The sequence below is a fragment of the Pteropus vampyrus genome, unplaced genomic scaffold (assembly GCF_000151845.1).
Source record: "Pteropus vampyrus isolate Shadow unplaced genomic scaffold, Pvam_2.0 Scaffold387, whole genome shotgun sequence".
NCBI classification, from domain to species: Eukaryota; Metazoa; Chordata; class Mammalia; order Chiroptera; family Pteropodidae; genus Pteropus; species Pteropus vampyrus.
Genome location: NW_011889168.1, coordinates 4,061,923 through 4,073,421, shown reverse-complemented (window position 1 = coordinate 4,073,421; position 11,499 = coordinate 4,061,923). Strand labels below are relative to the sequence as shown.

General features: G+C 44.6%; 1 protein-coding gene across 1 annotated transcript; it reads right to left on the bottom strand.

The window, feature by feature from the left end:
* Positions 1 to 6,037: 6,037 nt before the first annotated feature.
* Positions 6,038 to 11,352, bottom strand: LOC105305480 (putative protein SSX6). Its single transcript, XM_011380097.1, has 6 exons — positions 11,284 to 11,352; positions 10,724 to 10,838; positions 10,284 to 10,361; positions 8,713 to 8,753; positions 6,830 to 6,960; positions 6,038 to 6,137 (listed from the first exon to the last, which is right to left on the bottom strand). Exons 1-6 carry the CDS (start codon positions 11,350 to 11,352, stop codon positions 6,038 to 6,040), a joined length of 534 nt encoding a protein of 177 aa, XP_011378399.1.
* Between the last annotated feature and the right edge of the window lie 147 nt (positions 11,353 to 11,499).

Here is an 11,499-nt window from a genome sequence, read left to right as displayed (position 1 = left end):
GTTAGCCTGGAGTTTGGCTTATCCTGAAGGAAAGCTATAAAGACCATAATTGTCAAAACAGTGAATTTAAGATATAGTTTTATTGAGTGGGTATTTTGAGGCAAAGGAGAGTGGAGGTAATTCCTAGAGATAATAAGGTTTGGGTGTTTAGGCAAAGCTAGATGTTTATTCCCACCCCCGCCCCTGCTGCAGCCCTGCCCGCACCGTGAAAAGGAATGAGGATCGCTACTATGAGTAGATTTAGAGGCTATTACTAGGTTGTTTGAAAAATTCTGGGAGTGAAGAGAGCTGGAATCTCTGAGACCATAGGACTAGGCATCACTGAGGCTGAGAATATGTGGAGTTTTAATGCAGCAATGTGGTGCTCTCCAATCTGAGGGCAACGGGAGTCTCAGAAAAGGGGACACTTGGAGGTTGCTGCGGCCAGTAAGATTGCTACTTTATCCCACAGAATACTTAAAGGAGTCCTTTATGCAGAGGCTATCCATGGCTGAGGAAATATAAGGGGCGTCTGGCTAATTTCGGGGGTTGTTCTCATGAATAGGGGAGTTTTGCTTGCCTCAGAAAGAGGAATTAGCCTCACACGAAGAGACCAATTTTAGTTTTAGCTCTCCCTGGCGGAGAAGGATACCGAGAGGCTTTAAGTCATTTCTTAGTCCTAAGGATCTTGAGGATGCCTGGAGGCACAGTCAGGACCCAACTGCTTGAGCTACCTGCACTTTTCTACCTGCCTCACATTAACCTCTCCAAGAGGACCCTCAAAGAGAACCTACCTCAGAAACGAAGTGGTGTCAACGGATCGCTTTCTGATGAGATGAAATCCCACAATTCAACGGTCCAAGGACCTTCGACCAATGAGAACAGTTGGCGAACCTGATCTGACCAATTGGAGGTCAGGAGAGTGGGCGGGGCAAGTGAGGCAGGAATGGGGTCTATCAGTACAAGGAAGGAATGTCGTCTCCACCCCGAAGTGGGTGGAGACTCAGATTTTCCCGTTAGAAGCGGGAATTCCAATCTCTGCCTGCAGGGTCTCATTGCCTTCTCTTCTATCTCTGTCAAATCTCCCGCTGCTTTCCTCTGTTAAGAACACTTGTGATAGATACTTTTAGGGCTCATTCAGATCATTCAGGACATCACCCTATCTCATGATCTTTAACTTAATCATATCTGCAGACTTTTTTATTGTTGTGTAAAGTAATACTCATGGGTTCCAAAAACTAGGATGTGGCTAACTTTTGGGGAGACCATTATTCACTTAGCACAGTCTGCCCACTAGTCTCCAAAGATTCAAGTTCAAACCACATGCAAAATACAAGCATTTTATCCCCAAATTTCTGAATCTATTACAGTATCAACTCAAGTGTAAAATCTAATAAAAATATCATCAGCTCAAAAGTACCAAATCATATCATCTAAAACAGGTCTGAGTGGAATGCAGGGTTTGATCCATCCTGACCAAAATTCCACTTTAGGCTTGGACACCAGAAAACAAGTAATTTGTTCCCAAACTACAGTGGTGGAACAGACATAGGATAATAGATATAGACATTCCTATTTCAAACAGAGAAAATGAAAGAAAGGAAGGAGTCACTGGTCCCAATCATTGTTGAAATGGAGTAGGGACAAAGTCCATTAGGTTTCAATGCCTGGGAATCATTTTCTGTGGGTGGAGGCTCTGCCCAATGTGCCTACAGCTCTGCCCTCAGAGTCATTCTTCCTTTCTGTTGAAGGGTAGCACATGTTTGCAGTTGAAGAGTTTTATCAGGGTGTTAATGCCTGTAGAATTTTGGGAGTCTGGCAGCCTTTCTGCATTTCATCCTGGCTCTATCTCTTTCAATCCATCTGGCAAAGTTTTTTGACAATATAACATCCTCACAAATCTTGTGGGTAAACTGGGTTTCCAAGGTTGAAGTGTAGGAGGATACTGATCTCCTGCTCTCCTACAAATGCACTGAATACACACCTACATTTAAAGCATTTTCTCCTGAGACTCAACTGAAGGCCAATTGAACTAGGATGTGGCTAACTTTTGGGGAGTTAGTGCATGTGCTCTTCTGATGTGTCCAAATGACTCTGTATAAAAAGCAAGTGAGCAAGCAAGAGATTGTATAGAGAAGGTTGGGTACCACAAGAGCTCTCTAGGATCTGAATAAACTATCTGGGATCAGAGGTTCCTGTGAGTCCCATTGTTTACATTTTACCCTCGCCAGGGTAGCACCAGCAGGAGCTCTATCCAGGTGCTATGGCCTACCTGAAAGGCTACCGAAGCTCTTTCAGGCTGCTCTGCCCAGAGCTCACTCCAACAGGACCAATCATATGTTGTGGTGTGCCTGTACCAGCTTTTCCTGCCCGGATTCCACTCTGGTCACAGACAGCTGGACTCCAGGTCACTATCTCATGAGACTTCCTTGAACCTTCTCTTCAGGACTCAGAGCAAGGGTCACCAGGTGGACTCACACTGGGACCAAGAAGAAGGGCTTGCCAAGCTGTAGGCTGTGACCCATGAACAGGCACTGAGAATATTGTATAGACCCTAAACAGGATTTCATGTTTTTAATGAATTATAGTGAAATAACATAACACATCACAAAATAGAATAGAAAATACCAGAGTGTATCACATGTATAAAGTCTCAGTATTGTTTATTGAAACATTTGTTTTAGAGTCACTTTCAAAATGTGTGTGTGTGTGTGTGTGTGTGTGTGTGTGTGTGTGTGTGTGTGTTTATTGTGGGTCTTGGTGAATAAAGCTCAGAAGTCTTTCCTTGTGATGCATGTACTGTTCTCTCGCATGTCCTTGCATTTTCCCAGTTCTATACTAGGAGTAAGGATTAGCTTTAGAACCAGTTTTAAAATGATTGAAAGAGAAACAAAACAGGAAGCTTAAATGAGTCATTTGGACACATCAGAAGAGCACATGCACTTACAAGGAGATCAAGGTTTGGTGGGGAGAGAAGGTTGTTTGGAGGTGTACTTGGGGCCACGTACAAGCTAATTTCTGGTGCCTGTGATAGCCCACACTTTGCCTTGGATCTTCTTGCTTCTATGCCAGCTCATTTTGCACCCACTCTGTGCATCTGTGTCCTCCTTTTCCCCCACTACTACCAGGACACTTTCCCTCCTTTGCATGCTGTCCCTCTGGGGATTCCTAGTCTTGGAAAAATAACTCCATATTTTCTACCCTGAGATTTGGGACAAATCCCAGAGTTCATTTATGTTCCCTCACCCTCCATACATACCTGGCCTCCTTAAGGTCTGTGATGTCACCATGAGTCCCAAACCCAGCCCTTCCTGCACATGCCAGCTGTAGGATCTCTGAAAAGAAGCTTGACATCTATTTGTGCCTCCATGTCTCATCTATCATATCTCTATATAACGTCTATGCTATGATAATAATCATAGTGTCTGCACTGAGAAGTTGAGGTCAATTGCTAGACCCATACAAGATGCTTAACATCAGCTGCCGTGCTTCACAAACACAATATGAACATTAATTACACTTTCTATGGTTATTATGAAAGGTGGGCTGAGCGGGGGAACCCCAGTGAACCAAAACTTCTCCATTCTTGCAGATGTTCTTCCTGGCCTGCAATGCAACCACCTGGGCCTGACACGTGTCTAGAGTGACAAGCTATTATACTCAGAGGAGTAGGTGAGAACTCATGTAAACTTGGCTCTTTGGAGAGAGTCAACTCTATGAGGAAGGCTGTGATCAAGGAATATTCTGGTTGGAGAGGTTTTATGTGGGTGTCCACATTTGTACACACCTCACCATGCCTCCTTCTCTACCAGTTTGTCTTGTTCTCTGTACACCCCCAGGCCCAGAGCACTACGGTGTGGTAATTTTCAGTCACCCGGGGCAAGGTCCTCTTGGATGGGATCCCTCAATCCCTGAGGGCTTTAGGATACCAAGGCCCAGAGCCAGCATCAGGGCTGATGTGTAGACTGTGATTTTACAACTCTGTCACAGTGTGTGGGTGAGAGGGGGTAGTCACAATTCTTGCCTACCAACCATGCCTCAAGCTCTGAGTCACAGTGACCAGTTAAAGCCAAAGAAGAGACTTGAATCCCACATTCTCTTCCAGGAGCCAGTCATTTGCTAGTTTACAGTTTCTCCCCATCTCTAAGCTAAATCTGTTTGGACAAGGGGACACATCTAGAGGTGGGATAAAGGCAGAGGCAATGGAGACGGTGCCTTCAGCAAGAGCATGGAGGCCCTGCAAGGCTGGATGGAAGCCAAGAGGCCCAGGTGATGGGCAGCGGATGGTCAAAAGAGTACAATCCTGCCTCCATCTGGGGCTAGTGTTTGATATTCCTTGCAATTCACTTTGGTGACCTCTGTTGGTGGCCTTAATGACCCCCAACATGCAAAATGGTTTGTTCTAAATAGACTCCCCTCTGCCTTTCCCAAGTTGACCGTTCCATGTCTGTGGCTGGCAAAGTAATGTCTGGCAGACTATCCCATTAACTCTCATCCTCACCTCTGCCTTGAGCCCCTTATCAAGAGACCATGGATAGGCAGTTACATGCCTTTGTCCAGTGGTTGTTTCCATCTGTTGTATCATGGCTAAGCGGACTCTTCAATTCCTGTCCACCAGGTGCCCCATGGACTGCTCCTTCCCTATTCCTCCATGTTCCCCCATCATCTCTGTCTCCTCTCCACACTCTCCAATGGACGGTCTCAGCTGCTGACCATGAAGATCTGACCGAAGGCAAAGTCCAAGGTTAACAAACACCTGCAGATCCAGCCCCAGGATTAGGGTGTACGAGATCTATCAAGTAAAGACAGGAAACATCCTCCACTGAACCTGAGGTCCACGTAGGCATGTCTTGTTCCATGATATCTTTCCAGCACTAGGAACAGCACTCAGCACACAGTTCAAGCCCATTAGATCTTTGTTGAATGAATGAGCCCATCGATGAGGCAATTCCACCTCTAGGAATATGTGCTAATGTGACACTCACACATGTGCACAGGGTTGTGTGCACAAGAATGAGAGGAGCAAACAACTGGGAAAAAACTTGTGTTTATTAACTGTCAGGGACTGATAGCAAGGTTTGAGTAATGGGGGGTTGCGGCATGGAGCACCTGTTGAACAGGGAACAGAATGAGGGGGACATCCCCAGAATACACTGTTAGTGGGAAAAAGCAGGTGAGAGATGCTCATATGGGTACTCTGTGTGTGTGTGTGTGTGCGCGCGCGCGCGCGCGCGTGCGTGCGTAAATGCAGAGAGAAATGTCTGAAACCACAAAAACTGCCCTCGGGAGTCACATCTGGGAGGGGAGGGCTGTGCTCTTTTGTACAGAGATATCTGACAGCACTTGTTTCCTGAGGGAAGTGCATGGACACAAGACAGAAATATACCTTCAGTATATGTGTTACTCATCAACGAAACTCTAACATCTAACAGAATATTTGTACATAGTAAGAACAATCAGGTTTAACTTTTCACAGCTGTGAACTCTTTTTTTCACTTGCTGTACACCTGATGGCCAGGAATTCACAGCCTGGCCCATGTCTATAAAAGGCCATCAGGTCTGCTCCTTATCATGGGCACTTGTGACATTTCTGAGGTGGAGACAAGGAGAGAGAAGGAAAATAAGTGGCAGTGACCTCCCATAGCCGGATCCAACAATACCCAGGCCCTCATGCTGACCTGAAGGGCCTCGAGGACACATATTTCACCCTACCTCAAGATCTGGACACACCTCCCACTGCTTCTCAAGGTGAACCATATGCTCATGCCCCAGAGACTCCCTCACCATGCTATGAATTCCTATGTTAGTTGACAGTGTGGCCTATACATCAGAAGCTGACTGGGGTTGTCCAGGGCATCCTTGTTGGGGAAGATCCCTAGATACACAGAAGAGGGAGTAGAAAGAGTGTGGAAAGCCTCATTATTTAGCCTCTGTGCTGCACCTCAAGGGTCTCTGAGGAAGGAATGATTTAGGAAAGAGTGACAAAATGGGATACCAGTACTGTAAGAAGAGTTTGTTTTGCAGGGATGTGGCTTGGAATGAAGTGTCACTTACAGAGTTAATCATCTTCCTCGAGGTCACTGATCTCTTCATACATGACTATATTCTTTCTTTCCCTCAGCCTGTAGGCCCAGACATTAGTCTTCAGTGTCTGGGTCCTGTAGTGGCAAAGATTTGGTCAATGGGGGATGGGTGGGTTGTGGAGCGTTGGGTTCTTTTTAACAGATGAGCTGCCTCTTTTAGGCCAAGTGCCCATGAGCCTTCTACATGGTTTGTCTTCCACATCTGCCAGCTCAGAGAGGCTGAGATGTTAGACCTGCACAAGTACATATCAAATGCCATTTAGGGTTTTAGCTTCTGGTGCTTCTCACTGTCAGGGTTAGATTCTCAAACTCAACTTACCAGTACATTTATTCAGACCTTCTTTCTTTCAGCATGTATTTTTAAGGCCATATTGTGTGTCAGATATTGAGCTGAGGGCTGCGGATACAATTCTGAGTACGGTATTTTCTCGGGTTATTACGGATGGAATTATTTAAGCACCTTTCATGTCGTTAACCTTCTCCATTTCATTTAACGCCTTCAAACAACTTATGAACTATGATTCTTTATTTCTACTTTATGGACTAGGACTCTGGAGCTCAGAGAATTTGGAGGAATTGCCTATGAGTACATGGCTTTTATATCAATGACAACTTAATCTGTGACTCTGGAAGTCATGTATTAATGGCTCAGCTGAAGCTAAGCAACACCCTAAGTCCAGCCTGGATCCAGTCATGTCCAGGATCCATCCCCTACTCTAGGAGGGCCAGAGGAGTTGTTCCTAAATGGTTTCCATTTACCTGCTGACTTCTCCATCTGCTGACTAGAGGCATTTGCTTTTCCTGGGGGACACAGCTGTTTCTGAGCTGGCTCTGAGCCATGTGTTTCTGGAAGTGTTTTCAAATCATGTTCTTTGCTTCCTGGCTTCTTGGGCATCTCCTTTTCATGTAAAAGTCACATATAGACAGTATCAATGTCATTGCCCTAGTACTCTAGTACTAGGGTTTACACAGTGTCTTCACATGCAGTACCTTAATCAACATTCTCAACAATTCCAGGATATCACCACAGGACCCGTACCTCAATTATGAGGAAACTGGGAGGTCAAAAGGAAAAGGAATGGCCTAAAAAAAAGGTATTTGAAAGACCAGAACTTTCCAGACCAACACTCTCACAAACAGCAGAAGCCTCCATGTAAACAGTTCTGTTTTATATGGAAGATGTGGGGGAAAATAGCATTCTAAGAATCTGTGAGGTCCAGAAAGTAACAAGGGGCTTCTGTGAAATATAAGTGATCGCATATAAGTGAGTAGACAGCTGTTGGGAGAGAAACTATAAAAGTGTACAAAGAGGAACAAACATTGCTGAGAAAAGGTGTGTGGAAGATGAATGTGGGGAGGGAGAGGAAAGGATGGTTCACAGAAATCAATGTAGACACTAAAGAAAGAAGTGCCCCTTGTGACATACTGTCCTACCTTGGAAAGATCATTTAATGTGGAAATAGGGAGGTGGTTCCCACATCAATTCTGCTTGCGTCAGGGTGTGATATGGCCAGCATACTTCAGTTGCCTTTCATTTGGCTCCCTCATTCAGGAAACAGTGGACAACAGGTGAACGTAACACTCTGAGCTTGTAAACACTTGCAATGTGGTAATAATAAAGAGGAATACTTTCTCTTATGACCCTTCTTTGAGTTCTCTCCACAACTGTCTCCACCCTGGCAACCCAACTCCCAGATCCCTTTCCCCTCTCAATTGGTTTAATTTACAATTGTGGAAACACTTATTCAATACACATTCAGACACCTCTAAGGATCCCTGAGTGAACCTGACTCTTTAGAAATGCCTCAGGTGCAGACAAGACCCGAAAGCACTCTAAGCCAGGGGTCCCCAAACCCTGGGCTGCAGACTATTATTGGTCAGTGGCCAGGTAAGGACCAGGCCAAATAGCAGGAAGTGAGAAGCAGGCAAGCAAGAAAAGCTTCATCTGCATTTGCAGGCGCTACCCAGCACTAGGAACACCGCCTCAGGTCCGCCTCAGATCATCAGGCATTAGATTCTCATAGGAGCACCGGTGCCTGGTGCCAAAAAGGATGGGGATCGCTGGTGTAAGCCATCCCCAAGCCATGTAAAAATGGCTCTGTGACAGAGGAGAGGGAATTGGTACTTCCTAATGTGATAATAAATGTCTAAAGAAAAACAACAGGAGCATCTTTGCAGTAAAGCACTAGAGAGAAAACCTGAACTTCATAAACATATGAAATATTCATAAGCTTGGAAATTGTTTCGGGTTTTGGATTAGGCTGCAATCACTGCCACCATGGTCTCAGGCAAATTAATTAACGACTCTGTAACATACCATTGTTATTTTGAGTCACTATTACCATTTTTAATATTCTCATCATTATGTATAAGAGTAACAACTTCATAGGGGTTTCTTTAAGGATTAAATAAATTATTGCATATGAAATGCTTAAGGAATATATGGCGTAACTATGAACATATAAGTAGTATCAGCTGTCACAGCTGTTAATTATTAAGCTACTGATGCTCCATCTGGCATTATGATAAAGAGACCAGGAAAGAGAGGCAGTGAGGACCAGGCCAGTTTTGATGTTCTCCCACTCTTACCAAATTCGCATCAGTGGAGGGAGAAAGGCCCTGTGGTCCTTCAGATTTGGGAGATACTCACCTTCAGGTGTTGCAGGTCAGAAGTTTTCTGAGGACGCTCATCTAAAAGAAAGTGATAAAGCAGAAGTGTTCCTTGTTGCTGAATAATCCCAAACTCCAGAGATTATCTTGGAATATCAGGGAATTCTGCAGCAGATGGTATGAATCCATTCAGTGTCAAGAGCTTATGGTGAGGCTGGCTATGAAATTATTTAATAACGATTTATTTATGGTATTTACTGAGGGTGTAAATTCATCACTTTCCTTCTGATGATTTACAAAAAGTGAGCTAAATCCCATCAAATGCCTCATCCTATTACATTACACACTTCCTACTTTTTACCCAAAGAATGAAATGGATTGCTTAGGAATTTGAACTGTATCCACATAAAGGTGTGTGGCAACTAAAAATCACCGTAGACTTAAAACGGGTGAGTTTTATACTATGTCAATAATACCTCAGTGAAGCTGTTAAGTGTGTGATGCACCAGGAATGATTTAGCCAGCGATTCTGGAAGGTTTCCCATCTGAAAACATTCCCCAAATGTCAAAAACCTTGTTGGTAAGCAAGCACTGGATTCTTAAACCTCGGACAGTAATTTTGGGAGCTTGTGGAATGTGGCCTGTTGAACTGGGGAGTCAGAGGTCTGTTGGAGACAGCAGGAACATTCTGATCTAGTCTTACGATAGTGCTGTCAAAGCAGAAGGCCACTGAACACATCCCATACCTTCTATGGAGAGTAAGCACACTGCTTGCAGGCACAAAGATTTCTAGAATCTGTTGCTTTTTTCACCCCATGTTGTGTCTGCTCGCTGACAACTGAGAAAACTCAGTGTGTGGGGGGGCAGGATTTCTCTCTGAAATCCATTTCTCTCCCAAGGTCAACCCATAGATTCAGATTCATTTAGGAGCGAGAGTACAATTCTGTTTGGTAAAGCACAGGAAGATAACTGAATGTCATCACATAATGCCTTAATCACTTTGTCTCCTAAGATGTTTCTCCTAAGATACCTATTCACTATTTTAAATTTGGCTCTGGTTGTTTTGGGAAGATTTGCACTTTAATCAAAGTTTTCGTAATTCTCCTGTGATTCATTAATGATGTTCAGCAGGAATAATAACTCCTTTCAATAAAGAGTGATTCGAACTACAGAAAATTATGGAGAATAATATTAGACACCTGTGCCCATATAACACTGGCTCTAGTCAGACTGAACACAATCTGACAACTGTTCAGATCACTCTGAGATCTTTATTTGAATATAACAAAAACATTCTAAACAACTTACAGCTGAAGGCATCTGTGCAGCCCTCACGGATGCCTGCCCTCCCTCCTTTTCCTTGCCTGAATTTGATGAGTCGTATTCTCATTCAGGTTTTTACACATTTGCCAATAACTTATCCATAAAATATATATGTTCCTGTTTTGTGTGATTTAGGATTTTATACGAATGGCCTCTGACTATACTTAACCTTCTGCATGCAGCCATGATCCCTTTAGGAGAGAAACGCCTGAGAATCTTTCTTGAGCAGCTGGACTCTGAAACAGTTGCGCTTCAGGGGACAATTTCCAGGCCCTTCCTGTCACTCACCCTGATTCCCGGGGTTCTGATCTTCATGAGAATCATTCTCAGGAGATTTTGCGGTCTGTTTGTTAGGATTCATAAAAGCTGGGAGAGTGGCATTGAGACTTAAAAGAAGCATAATATTTGTTTTTTAAGAGACAGCATGAGAAGTGGATGGGATGCTGGAAAGCAGCAGGGACAGTAAAGCTGGTCAGCCGGCTGTTAGATCCGAAAAAGGGCCAGAAGGAGAGAAACTTGCAGGATCCAAGTCTGAGCTTCTCCGTGGCCACTCCCGCCCCTAACACCTGCACAGGAGCAGAAGGTCGGAAGCTTCCCTGGGATTTATCCCCATGCAAAAAGAAAGAAGGGGACACTTGCCACAACCTCATCAGAAGCCACGGCCTATAAAGGGAAAGAGGGATGGTCATGTGTTCCCAGGCCTGTGTGGATCCAGAACTTGTTGTTACCTAGACCAGTCATGGTGTCGTAGTTTCTCTTCATGTACACATAGGTGCATTTCTGTGAGTTTCCCAGCTTTGCCCATTCTTCCTTAGAGAAGTATTTGCAAATATCCTTGAAGGCCTAGAAACAAAGAAAAATGAATCCAGGCAACCACTCGGGCAACAATATCTGACCTTCAGATGGGCCTCTTCCTCCGCCACAGTACCTCTGTGTTGAATCTATAAACTGCAGATAATAACTCCTCTTGGTTGACGTCATGGCTGAGATAACAAGGGTAACATTTCTTAGCCCATTCCCTGGCACGCACTGCTGCTTACTCCTGGTTACAGGCTCTCTTCTTCTTTCCTGAATAAACTGAGAGTCATCAGATAAAGTACAAGGTCGCAGACATTGTTTTCTCCAGGCATGAGAGGTAAGTTCTGAGTGAAGATGGGAAACTCCTGAGGCTCTGCATCTCCCTGACACCTTGCTTCTTGTTCCACTGCCTCTGACTTTACCTCTTCAAAAGTATAGTCACACTCCACTGTCCCCTGGGCCACAACTCTCCCCCTCCAGATGACCTCACCTTGCATTTCTCCTCTGATTTCTGGGAATCTTTCCTGGAGCTTTTTGCGAAGGAGCTGCCTCTGTTCATGGCGGTGGGATTGGTCTGAACTGGATGGGACACAGCCTGAGTCTTTCCAGTCCTAAGGCCTAGGATCCTGCGGGTAGGGTGGAGAGAAAGCACTGAGGGAAGGTCTCACTCAGACTGTCACCTGAAAGGAAGGTTCTGCTTTTCTCC